Consider the following 16143-nt stretch of genomic DNA (forward strand, 5'->3'; position numbering starts at 1 on the left):
TATCCATTTGATCCGTCAGCAGTCTGGCATCTGGCTCCTCTAAAGAGCAATTTTCTTGACAAAATGATTATCATTTTGTAAGAACAATCAGAGTCATGTGGTAAACTGGGTTGGTAGTTGGCCAGTTTTATTCAGTGGGTAAGTGGTGTAGGTCCTGCATGATTTAGCAGGAATCTAACTTGTCACAAGTCATAGAACCCTTAGAAGCACTGGCTTTTTAAGTTTCTCCAGAATATGAAGGTATGAAGTCTGTCTTCCCACCATGTCCCCAAAGTATGCTAGCATACTGTCTGTCACACAATAGACATTTGGAATATGCTAGGGGGATCAGTGCAGATTTTTAAAATGACCAGTAGAGGAAAAACCTGGGAAGAGTTTTGGGGTCCTGGGACGCAGAAAGGGCCTGTAGGAGCATGGTTTAAAATAGTGGTGTCAGGCATGAGATCAGATTCATGCTTCAGTCTCTCTGACCCTACCTTAAGGTAGGAAGCTGGTGGAGACTGGATTCTGCCTTGAAAGGTATGAGTACGGCTATGGGATACCACATGGCCATGATACTGTGATCCACATACAGTCACCATCATTCCCTGCTGTATCCCCTTCCCCTCGCCCCTTCATAGCATGCCTTCAGACCTCCACTGTGACTTTGGCTTCAGTGTAGGAACTGAAGCCCATTCTTTCTCCTATGCTGTATGTTGAAGTGCTGGTATTAAATGTTCATATAAGTTACTGAGTGAAATGGGTCGGGGAGCCCAGGGCCTTCTCTTCTTGTGTGGGATAGCTCTTAGGTGCCTGGATCCCTCCAGCAGCTTATTTTGTAGCCCTCACTGTAGTAACTAGCTTGATGCTACACCACATACTGACTACGTCCCCTACTTTGTGTGTGTGTGTTTGTGTGTGTGTGTGTGTGTGTGTGTGTGTGTGTGTGTGTGTGGTGTGTTTCACTTTCTAAGAAAGCCTCTTGCTCTTGAAACTGGGAGAAACTCAGACTGTGCCAGTCTGTCTGGTTTCTGAAAACCTAAATAGTAGGTACTCTTGATGCTACAGAGCCCAACAAACACACGAACTTAGACTCTTAAAAACTTAATAGAAAGAAAATGTGGTTTAATTCTTAAATTGTAAGGCTCTTTGAGTTGGCAGGGTACTTTCAAAAAACAGCTAAAAGTTCCCTTCTCAGAAAACTTGAATGATGGGTGCTTTCTGTAGGCTAGCTTCTCATTTGACTTGCAGGGCACTCAGAGTCTCCTTTAATACACAGTGTTTTGTTGTTTCAAATCATAACTTGCACAACTTTGCCCCTTTGCTCTTGGAGCCCCAGGTTTGTGTCTGAATCCCCATCCTCAGGTAACACTGCAGAATCTTCCGCCCTGGCCTTCAGAGTCAGGTCCTTCAGACCGTGTGGATGCACTGATCATTCTGCAAGGACGGCACAGTGGGTGGCCATGAGCGACATCATCACACTGACTTCTCGTCTTCTTCTTTGCAGATATCTCCGTGAGCCTGCTAACCCTCGTGGTTACCGCCTGTGGTCTGGCCCTCTTTGGTGTCTCTCTTTTTGTGTCTTGGAAACTGTGCTGGGTTCCGTGGCGAGAGCGAGGCCTGTTCTCTGGTAGCAAAGACAACAACCAAGAGCCTCTTAACTACACCGACACAGAGACGAACGAGCAGGAGAACAGTGAGGACTTCCTAGACCCACCCACACCCTGCCCGGACTCCTCCATGAAGATAAGCCACACTTCCCCAGACATTCCCCTCTCCACCCAGCCAGGGGGCCAGGAGAACTGTGCCCATGCTGTCCGCGTGCAGCGACAAGTCACAGAGCCAACGCCATCAGCTCGGTCAGTAGTGCTCCTTGCTTTATGTTTGCAAAGCAGGGACCAGCCTTCCCCCCTTGCTTGCCAGTGGTGGTATTGACTAGCTGAGAATCTAGATGTCCATTCAGTCAGAAACATGAAAATGGGGAAACTATGTGGGCCTAGTGCCAGAGCTCAGCTTAGTTTCCATGGAGTCCATGAAAGTAACAATTAACATTGCTCCCAAATCATTTAGTCATTATTTTTGTATAGTTTACTGTTCTGACACAGGTACTGTTATTTTGATTTTTGCAGTAAGAAAAATTTAGAAATTAAGAAGGATGTATGTTAGTATGTACCCAGGTCAGGATTTGGATACCAGGATCTGAGCTTTTAGCTACTTTTCTTGTGGTGTCCTCCTAAAGCTATAAAATGCCTCTGATCTATCCTAGCATTCTTCAGATCTTACAGTATAATTGGAAGTCTTTGTCTACCCTCAGGCTTTGTAACAACTGCAGACTACGAGGAGTGGGGTTTTTATTGTCTGGAAGTTATATGCTCTTAAGCAGTAGATGAATAGCATACTGATGAATAACGGCATAGTGATTAAAAATCAGCGGGCTCTGGGGTGTAAAGAACTACTTTATTTACATATGTGCCATGGAACAAGTCACATAAATTCCATGCATGTCCGTTTCAGCCTCTGTAACAGAGGGATAGTAGAAGTACCAACTTAGGAGTGGTTTTGAGAGTGAAATGGTTACATACACTTGCACAGATTTGTTTAGCTGTTTTATTGGGTTCTTATATCTACCTCCCTTCCAATCCTTATTCCACCCTAATCTCTCCAACCCCCCAACACTAGGTAGGAGAGAATGAAGGTGAGAGGGGAAAAAGGGGTGCAGACTTCTGCAGGCTGCTTACTGCTGATTGGGACATTGGATTGAGGCAAGTTCACTCTTTGTAGTCAGGATATCTTCAGTTCTGCTCATCTCTTTGCTCAAGACCACTAGACAAAGTACAACAGCAGGAAACCACCAGCAGCAGGAAGGAGCAGCTTCCACTGGCCCTCTTGGGGCTCTCCCATTTATACCTTCTCCAGAGTCCCCAGAATTAAACTCTCTGCCCCTGCTAATGCACAAGGCAAAATCAAAGTCACCTGCTGTGAAGCAGCGGTTTAGCCCACATCTGGGATTAAAACAAAAGAATGTTCATGTAAGCTAACTGGGTTTTTAAAGAAACCCAATCTCTCACTGCACAGATTTGCAGGGGTGGCACCAATCTCTCACTGTACAGATTTGCAGGGGTGGCACCAATCTCTCACTGTACAGATTTGCAGGGGTGGCACCAATCTCTCACTGTACAGATTTGCAGGGGTGGCACTGCCATTCTGCCTTCCATGTCACTGTTTTCATTGCCACTGCCATTGAAATGTAGCTCTCCCAAGATGCTGAGGTTGGACTCTGAGGTAGAAGAACACCTCCAAAATGCTAAGGCTGTGCAAAGGTTAATTTGAGGTTAAACAACCTGTTCTAATCACTGGATAGAAAACCTAATTTTTGGTAAGATATTTTAGGGGAACCAGCCTTCTTAAAAGTGAAAGTATTTGCTTGAGTTATAGCCAGAGGAATAACATGCAATTATTTTTATTTTTTTAAATATGAGCCTATTTCAGGTGTTTCTATTCTCTAAAAATAGGAATGATAATGCAGTTTATCCTAGAGACTGTGCTCATTCACATTAAGTGTGATAGAATATGACAGTTTATAGTTTTATTTTTTCCAGAAACTTGTTTTAGCATTATTTCTAGTTCTGTATCAAAGAGCAAAACTTAAGTAGCCCTCCTTAAGGAAGTGGCTAGTTGTCTGCCATTTGATTTGTAAGAGATTCTCAGATTTTTATCAGTAGGATTTCTCTTCAGATGAATGGAGTTCACACAGTGGGACAGACTTATAATAAGATCTTTTTAGTGTCCCCCAAGACCTGGAGCCATTCATGTGGGTCACTCCTGAAGGTGTCTCACAGTTGGTTCTGTTCTGCATCCAATTGTTCCTGTCTGAATTCTCTCAGACACAGAGTGATACAAATGGTCTCCCTACTCACCTGTTCTTCTGATTGGTATGGCCTCCACCTGATCTTCATGTATGTATGGCTGAGTAGCTTGGTGTTCTTGTGGGAGTGGGGGCTGTCCCGACTCCTTTGCCTACTTGTGGGACCCTTTCCTCTCCACTGGGGTGCCTTGCCCGGCCTTGATGTGATGGTATGCGTCTGATCTTGTAGATTGCTATGCTGAGTCTGGTTGATGTCCCTGGACAGCCTGCTTTTTTCTGAGGGGAGGCAGGGTGTTGGGGTAGAGTGTGGGCATTCTCAGAGAGAGGGGTAACAGGGGAGGGGAAGAGTTTGGGAGAGGGGAGTGAGGGAAAACTGCAGTCAGGTTGTAATACGTGAGAGAAAAACAAACAAACAAAATGTTCTTATTAGATTTGATCTGTGCTCTTGCCCTATAACTCCAGCAAACTACTATCAATGATATCTCTGTAATTATTACAGTGTTTATCACAGAAGAATAGTTAGATAGACTGTGTATAAAGAAATGTGTTTAAAAGAGAAAATTCATTATTGGTTTCACCATAGATTTGTGGAAAATCAGTAGAATAAATAAAAAGTAGAATAATAAAGGACTAATCCCCCTAAAGAGCATTTTATATTCAGATTATTTTAGATTTGAAGATATGCAATTAAATTATCTTTCAAACAGTGAAAATTGGGTTCAGTAACAGCTGAACTTCCATTAGCAATTTAAATGCTTTTCAGCTGCATTTGACCCAGTATTAACAATTTGCATTATTGTGCATTTAAATCAATCATACCTAGATTACTACTAACTAGTTCCATGGGTTCTTCCTGGAAATGCATATCTTTGTCTATTAGTGTATTATACACTGATCCTTTTGTTAGAATGTACACGCGCGCACACGCGCGCACACACACACACACACACACACACACACACGAAAGCATGCACACTTGCACACACCCACACATGCACATGCACAGGAGAAGGTGTGTCTGGGTGCTCTTTCCCTGGGGATTTGCAAACCACCTGTCTATCTTCTGCACTACCACCAACCAACCAACATTGCCTAAATTGGGGAATCTTACCTTTCTCAGAATGTTTTAATATCAGAGCTTTCTAAGAAACCCTAAATATATGAAACTTCTGGACTCCTGAAGTAGAAGGAACCCAAAATTCTATCTACTCTGTTTCATGATGAACGTCCAAGTCTATTTAAGCCTCAAATTTCTTGCCTAAATAACAACTGAACTGGTCACACCACAACTCCTCATCAGCTCTGTGAAGGCCCTGCATCTATCAGTGTAACTTCCCTCATGTCAAGGCCACCATGGTGCAAAACTCTAGAGGTTCCTGTTCACGTGGACTCAGCAGAAAGCTCTCTACACTCAGCAGCTACACTTGCCTCCCTGGCTCCCTGCAGTGTCTGAGCCTGTTCTTGTGTAGTAGAGTTCTTAACACAGACTGTTTGTTCCCTCAGCCACCAATGTTTTTCCTTCTATTCAGACCCCTCCTACTTGCTTTTGCAATGTTAATGTCTTAGCCTAAATGTCTCTGCCCAGGTGACCCCATCAGAAGAATGTGTTCTAGCCTCTACTGCAGCTCTTTTCAACCTGTGGGTCTCGACTCCTTTGGGGGGTGTTGAATGAACCCTTCTTCACAGGGGTCACATATTGGATATCCTGCATATCAGATATTTAGATTATTATTTATAACAGTAGCAAAATTGCATTTAAGAAGTAGCAATGAAATAACTTTATTGTTGGAGGTCACCACAACTTTAAGAACTGTGTTAAAGGCATGCCAACAAGATTCTGCTGAAGGGACCCTGATATAGCCGTCTCTTGTGAGGCTATGCCAGTGCCTGGCAAACACAGAAGTGGATGCTCACAGTCAGCTATTGGATGAAACACAGGGCCCCCAATGGAGGAGCTAGAGAAAGTACCCAAGGAGCTGAAGGGGGCTGCAACCCTGTAGGTGGAACAACAATATGAACTAACCAGTACCCCCTGAGCTCCTGTCTCTAGCTGCATATGTAGCAGAAGATGCGGGGGGGGGGGGGCGGTGTATAGGGAAAATATCTAATTAAAAAAAAGAAGAAGAACTGTGTTAAAGGGTTGCAGCAGTAGGAAGAAGCACATCTCCACTGCCTCCTACCTCAGGTCTTGTCACTCCTTCATCGCATTCCACTCTGTCCAAGTCATCATTTGTTTGCTTTGTTCCTGTACTTTCCTCTAGATTGTTCTGTAAGCACAACCACCCATGTCCATTTTGTTTCTTTTTCCGTGTCTAGTCCATGGCACAGTTCCAGGAATGGCAGACTTGCTTCTGTGAATGGCGGACAGAATACACTGGCCAGCGGCAGGCCACATTTCTCTTATTCTCTGACAAGGGTGGCAAAAGGTCAGAATTACAGACTATGTAGGGCCTATAATAGTGTGAGCCTGGTAGAAAGGCACTTACCTCGGGCTTCATATTTGTTAAGAGCCTCCCATGTAGACTTTTGACCTTATCTCTGAAGTAAGCACTCTGTACAGTCATGGCAATGCACTGACAGGGACTGAAGATGAAGAAAACCATCAGCCTTCACATTGAATCCAGAGCCTGAGGTTAATGTCATAACTCAGTGTGGCAGTCTTATTTCCGTGGCTGGGATAGAACCTAGAGTCTCACACATGTTAGGTAAATGCTCTGTCACTGAGTTGTACCCCCAGCCCTGAGTGGCAGGTTTCTATTAAGCCCTATTTTTGTATTAAGAACAAAATGGGTTTGTACAATTCCCTTATCGTTATTTTTTTAGATTTTAATAAGTGAGTAAGTTTGAAAATGGAATTTACCTAGACCTCTCTGAATTCCTGTGAAACCCTGAAATTATATTTAAATGCATGTTTCCTGACTAGTATTTAAATTATGAGAAGCTGTTACATCCATGGCAGCAATGTATTTACTCTAAATATGCATATTAAGCATCTGCTGTGTAGAAAATTCTGTAGTGGGTACCAATATTTTTTTTTACAGGCAAAGAGCAACAAGTGCTTTTAACCTTGGAACAGTCTCTTCAGCCCCCTCACCTCTTTTCATTCATTGTGTATATTAAATCCTGAGAGTACAGGACTTCCCACACCTACTCAGAAAGTACATGCCGTGTTTTAGACCAATTTCTCCTTACCACAGTCATCCAGTGTCACTTAGAGACACTAGAATTCCCGACCTTCCCTGGGGAACATTATGTGTACTGCACTGGAGAGCATCCAGAACCATTGTACCCTGTGTGAGGAGTGTGCCGGTCATAGTCCTGGTCTCTGTCTTCTTCTCTGGCTTTAGACTCGCCTTTTCTGTCTTCCTCCATGTGAGCAGCCGGTGAGAGCTATAGGATAATGATTTTACATTTCCTCTATCTCATCGTCTCCCTGAGTCCCAGGGGCAGCCTCACTGCTCTGATTTCTCAGCAAACAGAGTACTGGCTAACAGTTATGCAGGGAAGTTGTGAGTTACACTGGTTTTCTGACTGTTTTGGACTTCTCTATTCTATGTGTGTGCCGTGTAGACACAAAGACACACATCTACACAGAGACACATATAGAGACATACACGCACACACAAAGATACACATGTGCACCACCATACAGAGAAACAGAGACACATATGTAACAGGGATAGCTTGTACACACAGAGAAATACACACACACACACACACACACACACACACACACAATTTCAATAAAGTCTCACTGCCCCCTGGAAAAAGCCCCAGGCAGAGAACTGTCATGCCCAGTTCTACTCTTGGCTTTTTACTTTAGTCCACTACCCTACAGTGAGACTGAACTGTTTTCCCACTAGTAATTCTGGGGAGACATTTTAGTGGAAATTAATTAACATGTAAAACTGTTGTGTAATGTTCATATTTGTGATTGATTTTTTTTGAAGAGTGTTTATTGTATGGGTATGTGTACATGCATGCACATGTGCACATGTCTATGTGTGGGTCAGAGGACAACCTCAGATGTTGATCATCAGGCACTGTCTCCCATCTTTTCTTGTGAGACAGGATCTCTCCTTGCTCTGGAACTCACCAAGCAGGCAAGGCTGCATGGCCAGTGAACCTCAGGGATATACTTATCTCTACCTTTCCCATGCTGGGATTACAAATGTGTGCTGTCACATCCAGATTTTGTTTCTTACGTGCGCGAGACACACACATATTAAAGGTTCTGCAGGTTGAACTGAGTTCTTTTTTATTTTTTAATTTAATTTAAGTTTGGATTTATTTATCTTATTTTATGTGTGTTAGTGTTTTGTCTGTATATATGTATTGCAGTACATGCATGCCTGGTACCTGAAGAGGTCAGAAGAGGGTGTTGTATCCCCTGCAACTGGAGTTACAGAAAGTTGTTAGCTGCCATGTGGGTATTAGGAATCAAACCTAGATCCTTTACAAGAGCAGTCAGTGCTCTTAACTGCTGAGCCACAGCTTCAGACCTCTGAACTCAGGTTCTTGAATGTCCAAGGCAAGCAATTTACTGACTGAATTTCCTTTGGAACTTGGAAATCCTGCACAGTTAGATTCTCAGAGAATGAGAATCCTTCTGCCTTAGAAGTACAGATCTCTCCAGAATGCCCTCTCCGTCCCACTCCCTCTACCTCTGGCAGTCCCTCCTGGTTAGGAAGAGCCAAACGTGTAATACTAATCTCTCCCAGATTCCGTGTCCAAGGAAACGTGTTAAGCAGAATATGTTCCATTGCTAAGTAGCCAATTCCATTTATCTTAAATTTAAATTAAAATGTGCTCCATAGGTTAGTTCTTCAGACAAAATTTTGCTGTGGTGAATCTATGGCCATGACAACATGAAGGTAACCTGCCCTGCAGAGTCTGCTTAGAATATGTCTTCTGGGAGTGGGCCCAGTGCTGGTTGTAGACAAGATTGTTGCTCGGTCAGAATCAAGTCCTGAACAGAAGCACTTAATGGCTGTCTCTGTCATGTATCCCACACTGGCCTCTACATTGCCATGTAGTCAAGGGTGATCTTGAGTTTATGAGCTCCCTGACCTCTGCCTCCTGAGTGTTAGGATGACAGGCATGGCCCGCCATACCTAGCTAAAGCTTGTGCTGAGGACTGAACCCAGAGCTTTGTGCTCGTTAAGCAAGCACTCTAGCAACTGAACCACATCCCAAGGCCACGTTTTCCTCGTATTATACTTTTGGCTCTTCTTAACCAAGAGGGACTGCCAGAGGTAGAGGGAATGGTATGGAGAGGGCATTGTGGAGAGATCTGTACTTCAAAGGCAGAAGAGTAATCTCATTCTCTGACCTGTTAGTTGTACTATCTAGTCCTTAGCTAGAATGGTATAAACTTAAGTTTGGACCTCTGATCTAACTTGAAAAGAAAGATGATTCAGAGAGAAATGGATCTGGTACTAACCTCCCCTTCTGGTTTCTGTCTAAGGCAAGGTACTTGCAGCTCTGTGTCATCAGCCTCTCATACACAGAGACCAGCAGAGCAAACTTAAAGCTCTGTTCTAGCTCTACGGCGGCTTGACTTCTGAATGAGGGAATGGCCTGGCTGCGAATGGATAGCCACTTTTGTCACTTAAAAACATCTCCTACCTTTCTGACCCTCCCTTAAGTCATTAGATACAAAGAAACTTTAACCCTGTGGATTTCTCTGGAAGAAATTATAGATCTGCAGCAGCTGCCTTCAGACTGCACAGTCTTTGTACATTTTGGAAGTTTCAGTACCTGGAATATGTCTGCTTGGTGTGGACTGTGTTGAGCATGACAATTACAAGTGACGTCTATGACAGCAATCTTGAGGTACTATATGGGTGATTAGTGATCAGAAGGCTATTTTAGGATGGGTTTGCATGTTCAGTATGATAACATCTGAGCTATAAAAAGGAGAATTTCAAACGTATCTTGGGTCTGTAAATCCCATTTTCCCATGGTTATTTCATAAAGGAAGGAAAGGAAAGGAAATACACATAGGTACTCTACCTCTTCTAGTATTCATCAGTCCCTCAGAGACAACTTTGTTATTCCTGTCACTTTCCACTGTTTTAATCCAGGTTATTGACTGGCTATTTAGCATATAAACCATGTACTCTGAGTTAAAAACAAGAGAAAGTAACCTTTGGTACAGCCTTAATCTGAACTGTTGGTACAAACCTACTTATGCCAGCTACTAAGGCTAGTAGAGGCTCAAGCAGGAGGATCACAAGTTCAGGCCTTGGGTGGACTTTGGACTGAGTTTAAGGACATCCAGGGATAATTTGTGATGGGCTATCTCTAAGTGAAAAGTAAGGAGAAAGCTGCAATGTTAGAATTCAGTTAGTGGAGCATTTTGTAGTATGTGGGAGGCCCTGAGTTCACCCCCTAGCACCACATAAAAAAAGCAGTTAAATAACCAGCCTTCTGTGTAGTGATCACTTCTTTCTCCCTCTGAGGACCTACTCAGATAAGGCAGGATGTAAAGAGAACATAAGAGAAACTTCTAACTCAAAGCTTACGAGTGAAGACTTGACTCCATTATTCTGATTTGCTGTTATTAGCATCCAACCTTTCTTAATTTATTATTTGTAATTTATGGTAGGTCATCTCTAATTTTTTCATGTCAACAATATTTATTTCAGAAGTGAAGCCTCATGGGCCTGAACAGATAGGCCAACAATTAAGAACACTTGTTGCTCTTTCAGAGGACTAGAAAGAACTTGGTTCCCAGTACCCATATTGGGTGACTCAGCAGCCTGTAACCCTAGTTCAGATGATGTGACACCCTCTCCTTCTAGCTTTGGTGGGCACCCTTGGACACACACATACACAGTTAAATAAATTTTTAGAAAGAAACCTCCTGGTTGTTGACTACCCATGAGGAACAACAGAAAACAGAGACCCCACACTAATACAGGCAGCTACTCCCAACCGACACAGTCCATTGCAAGCAGACATACCCCAGTTCCGTAAGTCTTTACAATGGTAAAACCTATATTCTTATCGTGAAATAATTTCATCTGAGCCAGTAAAAATTCATGTCTCAATAAAGCTGTAAGCCAGTGGTAGAAATTTTCATGCAATTTAGAGAAAGAATGTTTAGTTTGGTTTGGTTTTTAAGGCTGGGTCTCACGCTATAGCTTAGGCTGGCTTTGAACTCAGTGGTTTCCATATCTGCCTCCCATGTGCTAGAATTATGGGCACCAGCCACCACACCTAGCTTGAGAAAGATGCACTCTTTCTGACACAGCACATAGCCTAGTATCTCAGTTTGAGGATATTATCTAAAGGTAAATGATTGTCTTCTTAAAGGAGCTTGTTCATCTAAATCTTGGTATCCTACCAGCCAGATAGGCCTTAATGCACATTAGACCATTTAAAAGTGCAGGAACACCTTTGAGGCTCTTGGGTCACATGTTTGTAAGTTCAGTGTCTGATACCAAGCCTCATTTTTAAGCCTCAAGCTCTTGGGAGCATCTTTACTCAAATTACCCACATGATGAGCATTCTGACTTTAGCTGACAAGAGAGGAAGGATCTGCAGATATAAGCTCTTCTCCAAATATAACAGTGCTTGATGATTGTATATGGAATGAATCCCCAGGTGGAACAGTCTCAGGATGGCCTTTCTTCAGTCTCTGCTCCACACTTTATCTCCATATTTGCTCTTGTGAGTATTTGCTTCCCTTCTAAGAAGGACAGAAATACCCACACATTGGTCTTCCTTCTTCTTGAGCTTCATGTGGTCTGCGAATTATATCTTGGGTATTTGGAGCTTTGGGGCTAATATCCGCTTATCAGTGAGTGCATACCATGTGTGTTCTTTTGTGATTGGGTTACCTCACTCAGGATGATATTTTCTAGTTCTATCCATTTGCCTAAGAATTTCATGAATTCATCATTTTTAGCAGCTGAGTAGTACTCCATTGTGTAAATGTACCACATTTTCTGTATCCATTCCTCTGATGAAGGACATCTGGGTTCTTTCCAACTTCTGGATATTATAAATAAGGCTGCTATGAACATAGTGGAGCATGTGTTCTTATTATACAAACCCAGACAATATTGTGGATGCCAAGAAGTACATACTGAAAGAAGCCTGATATGGCTGTCTCTTGAGAGACCCTTCCAGAGCCTTACAAATACAGAGGCGGGTGCTTGCAGCCAACTATTGGACTTAACGGGGGTCTCCAATAGAGGAGTTAGAGAAAGGACTGTGGAGTTGAAGGGGCTTGCAACCCCATAGGAAGAACAACAATATCAACCAACCAGACCCCCCAGAGCTCCCAGAGACTAAGCCATCAACCAAGGAGTACACATGGCTCCAGCTGCATATGTAGCAAAGGATGGCCTTGTCAGGCATCAATGAGAGGGGAGGTCGTTGGTCCTATGAAGGCTTGTTAGATGCCCCAATGTAGGGGAATCCAGGGCAGGGAGGTGGGAGTGGATGGGTGGGTGGAGGAACACCCTCATAGAAGCAGGGGGAGGGAGGATGGGATGGGATTTCTGGGAGGGGGGAAACTGGGGAAGGGGATAACATTGGAAATATGAATAAAGAAAATATTAAAAAAGAAATAGAACAGTGCACTGACATTGCAGACACAAGGTTCTGAAAGACAGGCAGCTCGTGAGGTTTTAACTCCGCTGTGTCTTGCTCTTCATTTAAGGCATAACTCAATCCGAAGACAGCTCAACCTGTCGAACCCGGACTTTAATATCCAGCAGCTTCAGAGGCAGGAGCAGCTGACTGGGATTGGTAGAATTAAACCAGAGTTATACAAACAGAGGTCACTGGACAACGACAATGGGAGGAGGAGTAACAGCAAAGCTTGTGGGAAACTGAACTTCATTTTAAAATATGACTGCGACTTGGAACAGCTCATCGTGAAGATCCACAAAGCCGTCAATCTGCCTGCCAAGGACTTCTCTGGGACTTCAGATCCTTATGTCAAGATCTACTTGCTTCCTGACCGGAAAACAAAACACCAGACTAAAGTTCACAGGAAGACCCTGAACCCTGTTTTTGATGAGGTGTTTTTATTTCCTGTTCACTACAATGACCTTGAAGCTCGGAAGCTTCACTTCTCTGTGTATGACTTTGACAGGTTCTCTCGCCATGACCTGATTGGTCAGGTGGTGGTGGACCACTTCTTCGACTTGGCTGACTTCCCCAGGGAGTGCATCCTTTGGAAGGATATCGAGTATGTCACCAACGTGAGTCTAGCATTCTTCCATTGGGCTGGGGGAGTTGCTTCTTTTCCACAGAAACAGACTGCTTACACGTGTTATTTGGGAACAAACGCTAATATTCACATTGATATCCATCTATTCCTTAGGAACTCTCCCTATCTTTGGAGGGGTGGGCTTTTAACAGCATTAACTTTGATACATACAAAAATGATTTGCTGAGCTGGGTGTGGTGGTGCACGCCTTTAATCCCAGCACTCAGGAGGCAGAGGCAGGCAAATCTCTGAGTTCGAGGCCAGCCTGGTCTACAGAGTGAGTTCCAGGACAGCCAGGACTGCACACCCTGCTTCGAAAAAAGAATGATTTGCTAAAACTATTAAGAAATTCCTTTTTTGCTTTTCTTCTATCATAGCTGTTCTCTATGAGTCCTCACAACATTTTCTTGAGAGCTATTTCAGGTTTGTACTAACTGGGTCATGGCATCCTGTTCACTGTATTCTACAGCTGAAAGTCCATTGACAACACCAAGTACTTGCGTGGCTTCTCCTATTGACTCAAAAGTGCTTCCAGAATCAAATCCTCATTTTAACCCTGAGCTTGGGAGTGTTTGATGAGAGTTAGCATTGGAATTCCAAATGCAAAAGTCATAAATTAAAATTGTAAGGAAGTCAGCCTGAAAAAATGGTAAAACTGATCTAGAGAAGGTCAAATCTCATGACTTATGAGAAGAGGCAGGGATCTGCTACAGCCATGTTTACACTTCAAACGGGATCCCATGGGATGTGTGTACTCCATTTACAACCTTGTTATTCCCTACCTAAACTGAGGAAAATTGGGCTTTCTTGTGGGGAGGTGCGGGGGAGAGGGACTGTTACTTTCAAGCTGCATATTTCTTTTTCCTGATCAGATTTCCTGAGGTAACTCTTGGTGTGTTTTCTTTGAAGCCAGCATTGCCTACATCATCTTGGCATCCAAAGGGACCAAGTGTCACTATCTTTATCCAACTCAGGCACTGATCCAACTTGGGATTGAGCCTTGAGTGAGCCAAAGACTGTCTCTGCTCAAGAAGAGGACCCCCAGATTTCTGTTCAAGAAGAGGACACCCAGATCTCTACCCCACAACCAATACCCCCATAGTCATGGTGCTCTTCAGCCTCTGATACATTAATGCCCTAGGGACTTCCCCACCCATTATTTGCTCTCTCCAAGTACCCTAAGTCCTTGTACCAGCTTTGTCACAGTATCTAGGTAGGGAAAGTGTGACCAAGGACGTGGTGGCCTCGGAAAAGAAGCTGTAGAGAATAGCAGTAGCTAAAACTGAAATGATTTGTGATATTGGAGGAAAGAACAGAGCTCTTCATCTTGAAAAGCTATAACATTTGAAAACCCAAAATGGATACTGGGAAGAGCAATGATTATCTTTATATCCCAGTTGCCAAAATCGGGAGGCAACTGAGGAGGCCTAAACAAACAAAATAGATAGGCTGCTCATAGTAAGATATGTGTCCCCAAATCAGCTCCTCTGCCCCCATGTGGGGCACTTTCCAGATCTATGTGAGTGTAGAAGCTTCAGCCATGATGATGAGCTCTGACAAAGTCTGGTCCCAGGGCCAGGTAGGGAAGAATTATTCACACTGTCCAGCCAGACTCTGTAATGTTCTGGCAAGCAGAGTCATAAACTAGATGGAGAAGTTTCAGGAAGGTCAGTGGCGATCCTTTGGAGTTGCCATCTAGGGGTTTTATGGAGAGAACAGTAGCATATGCACAGAGGCTGGCCACAGTCCAGATGAGGTAGGTCCCTTGTGGAAAGGTCTCTTCACAAAGGTTCCTGTGGGACAGGAAAAGAGTGGCAGTCTACAGAGACCTTCAGCTCTGAGGTAAGTCTTCCAGGACTAAGTTTCTGGATCAATATTGGGAAATCCTGGATTGCAGAGGAGTTAAGAAGAATGTGCAATTCATCAAGAAGCATTTCCCCAGGCTTTCAGATAGCCACAGGAGAGGGTCGAGTGCTAAGAGTGGAATTACAGACTGGTTCATAATCTGTCTCATAATTCTTAATGTATCCAGAAACTGAGCACAGAGATCTGAGGTTTGCCAAGGTTCTGCTTTTATATGCGGAAGCACAAAATACCACGTGTATAGTACATACCAGAGGAACAATGAATGGATAGTTAAATGAGCAGATATGAACCCACCAGCTGAAGAAGCCAGCACAATAGTACTTTCACCCTCAGTGTTCCGCTCCCACTGTCCCTTTCATTACCCTGAGCTTACTCATTTTGTGACAGTGTATTGAAGTTTGTTCCTGCTATCCATGGCCCCCCTTTGAGTTGTCGTTCCATACTCAAAGTTAATTACAACATGTAACAATGCAGATGAATGCAATGGATGCACTTTGTGTGTTTTCATTGTATACAACAACCTGTTGTTCAGAATATAACAAGTTAGCATTCTCTCTGGAAGGATTTTACACATTGATTTTTATTTTATGCGTAAATGTGTTTCTTTTGCATGTATGTTTGTGTCTGATACCTATGGAGGGCAGAAGAGGGTGTCACATCCCCTGGAACTGGAGTAACAAGTAGTTGAGGGCCTCCATGTGGGTGCTGGGGACTGAACCACAGAATCATCGTTTTAGCCTGTTAGCACTGTTACACTGATGACATTCATGTTATTAGATTGTTTGTGATTCTGAATAGCATAACAGAGAATACTTTCATGTCCACCCATAGATTAACAAGTACCACAGTCTTTGAAATAATTCTGTAGTCTGCCCAGGGATTCGGAATCTTCAAATTCAACTGAAAATATTTTAAAATGCATTTGTACAGTGCTGACATTGCATTATGTGTTATGTCCCAGAGGGGTTGAGTAGAGGAGCATTGGACTACCATGATGAGCAAAGGGTCATTCCTGGTTGGGTGGGGGTGTATAAGGTCTATGGGACAGTTAGAGGAAAGTTTACACCTTTCTAGTCATAGTGTTCTTTCCATAAAATCTTTATTTAAAGTTTTGTCTTCAGGCTTTGTGGTTTTCCTTTTTCTTTTTCTTTTTCTTTTTCTTTTTCTTTTTCTTTTCTTTCTTTCTTTCTTTTTTTTTTTTTTT

General features: G+C 43.2%; 1 protein-coding gene across 2 annotated transcripts in view; it reads left to right on the plus strand.

Moving 5' to 3' along the window:
* Nucleotides 1-16143, plus strand: part of Syt9 (synaptotagmin 9) — a 168526-nt gene that overhangs the window by 51201 nt on the left and 101182 nt on the right. For both annotated transcript variants that reach the window (XM_029545590.1, XM_029545594.1), the window contains exons 2-3: nucleotides 1487-1838; nucleotides 12519-13065. In XM_029545590.1, the coding sequence (XP_029401450.1) occupies nucleotides 1487-1838; nucleotides 12519-13065 (899 nt within the window). The remainder of the gene's footprint in view (nucleotides 1-1486; nucleotides 1839-12518; nucleotides 13066-16143) is intronic.

Source organism: Mus pahari, chromosome 1 (genome assembly GCF_900095145.1).
Source record: "Mus pahari chromosome 1, PAHARI_EIJ_v1.1, whole genome shotgun sequence".
Taxonomy (NCBI): Eukaryota; Metazoa; Chordata; class Mammalia; order Rodentia; family Muridae; genus Mus; species Mus pahari.